This window comes from Trachinotus anak, unplaced genomic scaffold, assembly GCF_046630095.1.
Source record: "Trachinotus anak isolate AG129_WGS33_773 ecotype Australia unplaced genomic scaffold, CSIRO_AGI_Tana_v1 ptg000026l, whole genome shotgun sequence".
Classification (NCBI taxonomy): Eukaryota; Metazoa; Chordata; class Actinopteri; order Carangiformes; family Carangidae; genus Trachinotus; species Trachinotus anak.
In genome coordinates, this window is record NW_027273877.1 from 1,472,723 (window position 1) to 1,482,365 (window position 9,643).

The window sequence follows — 9,643 nt, forward strand, 5'->3', positions numbered from 1 at the left end:
CTTCAGCTGCAACTTTTGCAAATTACATTTAAAGAAAACACCCCCTCCCCCCTGTGTTCCTCAGGTACCTGGTGAATCTGCCGTTCATCGATCGCACTCGTGTCGGAGTCTTCGGAGAGGTTCGTCCGCCGGCCTGTGAATTAATCACCCTGATTTCTCAGCCCTCTGAATAAATCTGTGATGGCTGAAATGCTAAATGAGGCTTACTTCAGCTGTTTGACTTGCTGTTAACACACATGCAATAATTTATGAGGCCATTCATAATGACATGGGAACTTCAGGAGCCTGTTTTAGGATTTTTATGAGATTTCTGACGAGAGGAAAACTGAGTGTGTTTACACAGTATCCTGGTGTTAAGTCTCATCCTGGATTTGATCATAGTAAATCCACAATCTGGGACATGAGTGCACTGTACTGATACTGATATTGTTTACAACGCATGATCAGAAACCTCCAAAAACCTGGTCACAGCCTTGGTTTGTTGTTTTCAGCTGTGAAGGGTGTAAAAGTTGGCAAAGGACAAAAAGTCAAGTCAACTGTGAGAAAAATGTGCAGGAACACACCTCTAAGAAATATTGTAGGTGCAGGTTCTTCTTTAACATGTGGTAGATTCACTAAAGAAAATATTTCGCCATCAGAAATGACTGGTGGTGCAAATGAAACCGGTTTTAATGCTTCTCCATCAGGACTACGGCGGCTTCCTCACGCTCATGATGCTGAAGTCGACGGAAAGGCTGATCAGATGTGCTGCAGCTCAGGCTCCCGTCATTGACTGGTCCATGTACGGTGAGCAAAGTGCACGTCCTCACATCATCTTCCTCTTTACTGCACACTGCAGGGATGTTAAAAAAGGCTTATTGCATTTGAGGATGAAGAGCTTTCATTTCTGGGACCAGTATCGAGGCTTCTGTGTATCTGAGGAGCTCCTGCTGTATGAGATTAGAGTTTAATAGACTGATGTGTGTCTTTAAATCCTGTAGTTCCTTTTTTTCAAGCAAAAGCAGAACGCAATGAAGATTTCAGCCTCAAACAGACATTTTAAACACAGCATGCATACTGTAAAGGAAGTAAAATAAAGTATCTGGTGTTGACTCTAGCTCCAACATTTGTTTTCTCCCCTAAAGCTCCACTTCTTCCTCACTGTCTGTTTGTTTTCTGATCTCTGTCTTTCAGCTTCAGCGTTTTCTGAGAGATACTTCGGCTCGCCCTCGACTGAGGAGAACAGATACCAGGTCAGCTGCTCCTGCCCGTCATCCACCTGCTGCTCAGCTTGGTTTTAGACAAAGACAGAGACGCAAACCGTTCAGTATCGGTTATTGATTGAAACTGTTTGAATGCATAAATGGGAGTTATGCTGAGGGGCCAATTAAACACAATTTCTCTTACACAGCTCCGCGGCAACTAATGAATGAGCGTCAGTGTGTCTGATTCAATAACAAAAAGGAAAAAAAAAGACATGAAAATACACAGTGGTGTTTCTAGGTGATAAAAAATTGATGAGGCAACAACAGCTACTTTAAACAGATGCGCTGTCAGCCAATTAAAAAAGCAGCAGAGCAACAGTTCATCCCACCTGGCATCAAATCTGTGAGATCCACTTTCATTACCAAAGACTTTGCCCGTGTGTGTCGTTGTTTTCCCACTCAGGGCACTTGATATTGGGAGTTTGGGGCTATCCACACATAGGGACACCTCCAGCCAAGAGAAATTAAAAACAATCTAATCTTTAAAACTCTCTCTGAAATCACAGAAACCAGGGATTTCTTTTATGTCCTGAATTCATCCAGAAATTAATTGAGTAAAGGTAATTACAATATATTTCCCATGCTACTTGATAGACACATTTTGGGACATTTTCATCATTAAAAGTAGCCGAATTAGCCTTTAGCAGCTCCTGTTTGCAGCGTACCCACTGATGTTCAGACAACCATCACTGAATTTTTTTTGATACGGAAGAAAACTTAAAAACACGATGATTTTCAGGCAAGTTCTGGAGTTATCAGGAGCATCTTTTTTGTATGATTTCTAAGCAGATTTCTGAACATTCAATCACAATGGATATTGTAGATAATGATATTGTCAGGAAGTGTAAGTCTCACTGAATCGAGGCCTCATGTTATAAAGTGGTTCTGTGTATCAGCTGTATAGTCTGTGTGTTTGTAAATGTGGATTAGTTGCTCTAATGTTTTGTCAACAGAATTATGAGAAAAGCACTTTAATTTTCCTTCCAGATGTTGGCTGATGTTAATGGAGATACAACAAAGAGGCTGCTTGTGTACGGCCAATAAATAAAAATACTGCAGGGCAGTGACTCAAATTATCATTTTAGATTCCTTCAAAAGTTTTTAAACAGTGGTCACGGTGCTTTCCACGCCATGTGATCTGCTGTGGTTCACCTCACAAACAAAACAGTCCCCTACTGTTGAAAATGAAAAAGAAAATGTGGCCACCAGCGTTTTAGCCAACGCTCCAGATCCTTTGCCACAGCGGGGAAAAGAAAAACACAAACATGAAAAATTGAAAAAAAATACACAAATGCCATCGAAGTGCAGCTTGTAGCGTGTGTTTTCCTTCCTAAATGGGCTGCCTATAACTGGGCCAGAGGACGCTATTTTTGTGACAGGATATGTGGCACAATCCGATCAAACAATAATCAGCAGGATGTCATCACTCGCCCTGTTCTCAGAGACTATAAGAGACACAGAGAAAGAAATGGTTTATAAAAATGTGTGGGTGTTGGTGTGTGGCGACTGACTGTGGCCGGAAAATCGTCCTGTTTGAATCCCAGCAGGGAAAAACTGAATAATGGGTGTGAGACTGAGATATCCTCAACTTTAACAGCTTCTCTTGAATCAATATGCAATCTGGCTTCTTGTTTCAGAGAAAAATGCAAGTTACTCTGCACTTATGTGAGATGGATGCTGAATTATCCAATATTTCACAAAAACAGAATCAAATGAACTTTATTTTTTCTTCTTCCCTTCACCATTTACCATCTCACGACCACTCAGATTTATGTGGTGACCTTTTGGAGAGGCCTCACCCCTATGTTGGGAACCACTTTAGCTACATGTAAAATGCTGCCTACACGTTCATGCATCAGTGTTAACAATTTCATAATCTTATATATCATAATTATTATTTTTTACTATATTTTAATGTTAATTCTGGGATGTTAAATGATTGCAATAGAGTGTTTTGTCTTTATCTGTGTTTCCAGGCGTCCAAAGTCCTGCCCAACATGAAAGGTCTGCAGGGAGGAACTCTGTTCCTGGCCCATGGGACTGCCGACGGTACAAACATTTATTTTCCTGACAGCTTTCATCACAAAATACTACATAAGATGTCATTTTCATAGTAACCCGTAATGTGTGTGAGTAAAGGTAGGCGTGAGTCTTCTTACTCAGTGCTTGTGTCCTTTTGAAATGAGCCTCTTCCTGATGCAGAGCACTAAACCTTCACAGTGCAATTAACCTCGCCGACACTTAACTTGCATGTTTTGTTATTCTCCGCAGCAAACATTCACTTCCAGCACTCGGCAGAGCTCATCAAACACTTAATAAAGATCGGAGCCAACTACACCATGCAGGTAAATACTATGCCCGGCTACAGAATACATTTATTCTTCAAAAAATGACTTCAGCTGGGCCTGGAGACAAAATAAGCATAAAATAAGCACATTTCGCAAGGACATACTGCTTGATGTGACCACAACATTATCATCCGTTATCATATATGTGTGATTTGGGAAACTGGTTCCTTGTAAATTGTAAATTGAGTTCTTGTACATACACTGTTGTATGTTCAGAAGACTGCCAGCAATCCTGAATTACAATCACGATACCTGGAAAAAAAGCTCTGTTCCAAACTGCGCTGCAAAAATAGTCTTTTTAAGACTTAATATTAAAAAATAACCTTAACATACACTTTCCCCTTTATTTCTCCTTAAAGGAACCCAGATAGCAAAATTAATCCGGCCCATACTTTGGCCACGTGCTTGTTTTCTTCTGGCCCAGTAAATTCCCAGGTCCAGCATGATTATCAGATGCTACGTCCACATCTGGACCGGTTCTGACACAGAAAATCTTCTGGACTATTAGACTGTAAATAAACTTGTTCCTCTCTGTTCTGTATCAGCTTGTTCCAAATCTCCATTAAAGCTGTATGATGTTTACACTGAGTGAAATATTTAAAGTGAGCGCTGCACCAGTCAGTCAAATGAAATATATTCCATTTTCTTTTTCAAAAAACTCTCTGTGACAGATTTGGTATCTTGGAAAATGTTTGAATCTTTCTCTAGTATTTCAAATAAAGTTTTGGGAATTTGAACAATGTTTAGCCGCACAGTATGAGTGAGTAATGATTGACACACTGGCGAGTGTCTTGTCTTGAATTATTCATAAAGTACTATAGAGGCCAAACAATGCCTGAAGTATTTTTGGCTAAAGTAAAAACTAAAAATTTATCCATATGTTTAAAGCAACACTTTTTTTTTTTTTTTTTTATCGAGGGCAATTTTTAACGTTTTCCTAAAAAATAACTGAAAAAATGGTGAAAACAAAAAGAAATTTTAGATATCTGAAAATGTACAGTTTCAAATGTCTGACAAATTCAGTTTTAGGCCACAAATGAAATGTTATTGCTGTGACCCCGTTTATCTGGTTTTCATGGGTTTTCACTTTACCTGAAGGCTGACATTCCTCTTTGGCTCGAAATCAATTTTACCATCCTTGAGCTCATAAAACCTTATTTCACACCTGGCTGAATAGCCTCAAAAACAGGCGGCCATCAGACTGAAAATGAGGGTTATTTGTCATAGTGTCGGCAGAAGTTGATATTTTCAGTCTTTTCTTTGACACAGAGAAAGAATCTGAAACCAACACACGAATTTGACAAATGCTCCTGAACGCATCACGTGGTCTTATTCTGCAGATAAACGCTCCTCTGTTGTTGTGTTAAAACCTTTTGGATATTTCAAGTCTGCAGTTAAATACTTAATATGCTGATGAAGACGGAGCAAGTAAGTGGACCATGAGATGGACTTGAAAAGTTTGTTTGAGATGAAAACACTGAAAAGTGCAAAAAAAAAGGATCTTGTGTGTTTTGTATCTTCTTCTCTACTTATTCATCCCTTGCATTTTTTAAGAATTTATTTATTTATTTTTCAGATTTATCCAGACGAGGGACACTTCCTGTCAAAACGCAGCCGGATTCAGCTGACTCACTCCCTGATTGGTTATTTCAGAGGTTGTCTGCTTGATGCATCATCGTTGCTCAACCAGCAGCATGACGACGAGTGAGAGGTTATCGCTGGACCGTGTGTCGGTTTGTTTGTGTGTTTATGAGCATCTGTGCTCCTGGTAGACTGGTTTGAGTGTGTGTGTGCGTGTGTGTGTGTTTTATATACCTGTAGCACAATGTTTGATGGACAAAACAAGCTTCTGATCAACATATCAGACTCGTTTCCATTGCTCATCACCTCAGTAGAATTAAGCTCCTGCGGTCAGCTCTAATGTCTAATATCATAATGCAGTTTTTACCTGTAGGGGGCGCTTGGTAGCAAACAATCTAACAGCGGTCGATTAGAGAGGTTATCACCCCAACAGAGCTGAGCAAATTCTTCACTTTTGTGTGACGGCAAGACATTTAAATTCTACAAAATATGGGTAAGGTTTGGCGGAGGTGGAGTTTGGAGTTTCACACTTCTTACAGCAGCATCCACGACAAAAAACTGAGTGAAATTAGCACCAAATTTCTGAAACACAGTATTTGAACGACAGATGCTTTTGACTTTGAGCCCAGCAGCATTCAGCAGGTGGTTCTAGTTCGTGTTACAGACCCTTAAAACCTGGTTTCATAGCCTACCTGGTGTTTGCCTCTGTCAACTACATTTGATATTCTGCCACAGACAACAGAGTCAGCCTTGAGTTCTATTGACAGGTTAAAACCACCTGTCACTACGGGTTGTTTGCCTATTATTAAATGGATTCTTTTATATCAATTACAAGCTCTTTCTCTAAGTATTGAGAAATGCTGTTTTCATGCAAATTGCCCTAATCTGCTCTGTCAGTGGGATGAAACCATTAAAAATGCACAGGCGTCATTGTTCCTCTAAAACTTCCTCATTTCTGACATCAAGGACAGTTTTGTGGCTTATTGTTACTGTTATGGCACCTTCATATCCTCCTCACTGTCGTTTTATGGCCTAATATCAACAGCGTCGTAGTACAACATGTGTAACCAACCAATTTATTTTTGTATTTATTTATTTCTAAAAGTAGATATTTATCATTTATTTCTTTTTTTTCTGAAGAAGTGGTATTTCTGTTCTGTTTCCTGAAGCAGGGACATGATTTCCATTGAGGGTGGAGGGGGTGTGAGGGGTGTAGGCTTTTAATGCCCTGGGTTTTGCCTGTCAGGCTACGTACAGGCTGCCATACCTTATTCCTGGAGGTTGTTGGGGCCTGCAGACACTGCACATCTAATTTAATTGAATCTATATTTAAATTTACAGTTAATATTTTCCCCAAAAAGGCAAAATAAGATTCTTAAGCATCGTGTTCTTTGTAGTAAAGATGCAACACAACAGTCATCTGTCTGAAAGTATCAGGAAACTGATCATACATAGTGTTACAGTGTGGAGGTTTACATACTAGCATTATGAAAATCACATTAACCAATTCTAGATCAATATATTGATTTCAATGTTTTTGTTGTTGTCGTTATTTTTTTATTTACTTCTGAAACTAAAGTTTGTCTAGTTTCACAAACTTTGTCGCTCCGCGGTTGCAGGAATTTAAATGAGATTATTGATGAATGGCTACTAGCTACTCACAGTTCAGGCCTTTTCCTCAAAATGGAACAAGGGGAAAAGAAATCTGCAGCAGGTCCGTTGCCGTTTCCATGATGATATGATATATAATTTCTGCTGTAATGGACTCACCTCAATGTAAAAATGTCGTTAATTGAAAATTTGTCTAACCGCCGTTCTGGGTGAATTATTACAAGTGCAATTGCTCTTCACTTTGCAGTCGGGTCTGTGCATCTCCAGCTGCTGAAAATGTGTTTTTTGCTGCACCGTGCATTTTTGGAAACACTCCCATAAAGCATTGCACTAAAAGGCATCCTAAGTGTTATGGCAACGCAGAGCCTCGGAGTGCTCTTCACTGTGATTATGGGTAAGAGTGTGATCCAGGCGATTGCTGCCGGCCGCTCTCGAGTGCCATTAATCACAGTGATGAATGTCCTCTGTGCTGAGGGGGGGACGACTTGTGTCCAGTGTCTGGAGTTTCATTTTCATAACTGCTATTAGCAAACACGAGCAAAAACAGGGGACAACCGGAGCTACAAGAGATGGTATGAACTCTGGTGATAATCCCCCAACTCTAGGCTAGCAATCGGTTGCCATGCCAACGTCTTTGGTATCCTTGGATACAGCTTCCCTCTCATAATTCATTTAAAGATGAAACATGGAGCTCTTTGCATCTTGTACCGAGCAGCTGCTGATGCAACACCATCCCACATTTATCTGCTAAGAAATCAACATGCGCCCCGACGTCTGTGCTTCGTACCATCTGAGTCCAATTTAAAGTATCAGTGTGTGAAGTCATGGTTATTGTCTCTGTTGGGGTTTGTACTGTGAGTTTAACTTGATTGGGGGGGGGGGGGGTATTGTGAATGCGGGATTAATAAAAAAGAAGCTTGTTGTATTTTTTGGCTGTTTTAATATTAAAGAACAGTGAAGGAGCCATATTTGAGTCTTGTCTTGTGTCTTCAAAGTGAAAAATAGCAACTTAATATTATTTCTAAGGTTTATATTCATCCTGGAGAATCAACAGTCGGTTCTTTGTTCGTGTCTTTTTCACAGTTAAATCTTTAAGTACATTCACTTTAAGTACAAAACCCCCTATGAGCATGTTTAAAGACCAAAAGTCCTCTTAAAGCATGTCTACAACCAATTCTTAATACCGCCATTATCATTCTCCACTTGTCATGCAGACAGGAGGCGATTTGAGGGGGGGTGACAGGGATTGCCATCCCCCTTATTAACCTGCCATCCCCGCTCTCCATCCCCTTGTAGCAGGGAGGGTGCAGGGGCAGATATGTAAATCCAGCTTGTCTGAGTCACTGATCCTTTATCTGACTGAGGCTGGTGATAGTTAGGATCTAAGGCGCGACCACGGCTGACCGGCCCGAGGCTGTGAAATAATCACGCTGTGTCACACGTGTGAGCCGGACGGATTATCTTGACAAAGGTGAAACGGTCACTAACAAGGATTTTAACACATTTGTGAAGAGAAAGCTTAGATCTTTAATTTCAACTCATGAAAATGGCAGCAAAAACAAAAGTGCTGTGCTGTGAAAATTTCCCAATCAGGGTCTTGGAGCCTAAATAATACTATAAATAGTACAAAAAAATACTTTCAAAGATTTCAAGGTACTCATAACAAACTAAAAAACATTTTACCCTTTCTGTCCAGTAAAGTGAAAAGCAGCCCAGCTCTGAATTTGACAGCAGCACGGGTTACAGACACACTTAACCTCATTTTTATCCAACCTGCCCACCTGAAAGCTGAACTACATTCACCATCCTCCACCTCATTCTTTGTTGTTGCATAAGAAGTGGTACATTTTACACGAGTCTTTTTAAAAGAACATTTTTTTATCAGACAGAACATAAAACATGAAGTGAGAATTTGCTGCTGAAGTCAGGAACTAATAAACTCCTTCGTCCTTGAGGTGAATAAAGCAAAGAAAACGAGAATAAAAAAAACTTTTATATGAGTAATAATGATGATAAAGAATCATAATAAAACATTTTATTTTTCTTCCAGGTCAGTGCTGAGGTGTGTGTGCATCGTCACTTTCTAATAGCGACTCGTAGCCTCTGATGTGTCCTGAAGACTTTAAATTATGGCCTCTTGTATTATAAAGATAATACAATCAAGCTCTTTTATTTTTCTCTTTCCTTACGACCCACAATCCCATTGTTGATGCTATTTTAATGTCACAACACTGCACGTTGTGGGTTAGTGATATAGGCCAAAATGTGCATGACTCTGGACTTGGACCCTCAGATCCTTGCAGACTGGACCACTGCCTCATCACGGGCTGCTCTAACTATAAAACCATTTCCTTCATGCAGCTGCTGAGCTAAACTGGAGCCTTGTAAATGCACCGTCTAATCCGACCACTATCATTCAGCAATCTGTCCTGAGCCTACCGGGGCTGTACACTGATATCAGCACCTTTTAATTTCCCTTTGTCATACTGAGTAGATGTGGCTGTTTGTGTAGCTCTGTCAACAGTCTGAAAATGCCACTTACGTCCCCACTGACAATAAAACATAACAGAAAAACTCACAGTTCATATGAAATGCAGAGCAAAAAGAACATTTATCTTTGTCTTTGTCCTTCATAATCTTTGTAAATCCCCTGACCACACTGACTAGACTCTGCTCAAATTGAGCTTTAATTACATCAAAGCAATTACAGAGCCAAAATGAAGGCCCCATCCACAGAGGAAGGGAGGGAAAAGTCCACCAGAAACTTCAGAAACTCTGAGTTAAGACCTGAGCCGGGAAATAAGTCTGTCTCTGGGGGCTCTGCTCAGAAAATCTACACGGAAAAAAATGGAAAAGAGA

The 9,643-nt window shown here is 40.1% G+C and overlaps 1 protein-coding gene across 3 annotated transcripts in view; it reads left to right on the top strand.

The window, feature by feature from the left end:
* LOC139609772 (inactive dipeptidyl peptidase 10-like) overlaps positions 1-7,654 on the top strand; it is a 44,852-nt gene extending 37,198 nt beyond the window's left edge. For all 3 annotated transcript variants that reach the window (XM_071464738.1, XM_071464739.1, XM_071464740.1), the window contains 6 exons: positions 65-119; positions 687-786; positions 1,174-1,232; positions 3,221-3,293; positions 3,516-3,589; positions 5,169-7,654. In XM_071464738.1, coding sequence (XP_071320839.1) covers positions 65-119; positions 687-786; positions 1,174-1,232; positions 3,221-3,293; positions 3,516-3,589; positions 5,169-5,300 — 493 coding nt within the window. In that variant the 3' untranslated portion in view covers positions 5,301-7,654. The remainder of the gene's footprint in view (positions 1-64; positions 120-686; positions 787-1,173; positions 1,233-3,220; positions 3,294-3,515; positions 3,590-5,168) is intronic.
* The last annotated feature ends 1,989 nt before the right edge of the window (positions 7,655-9,643 follow it).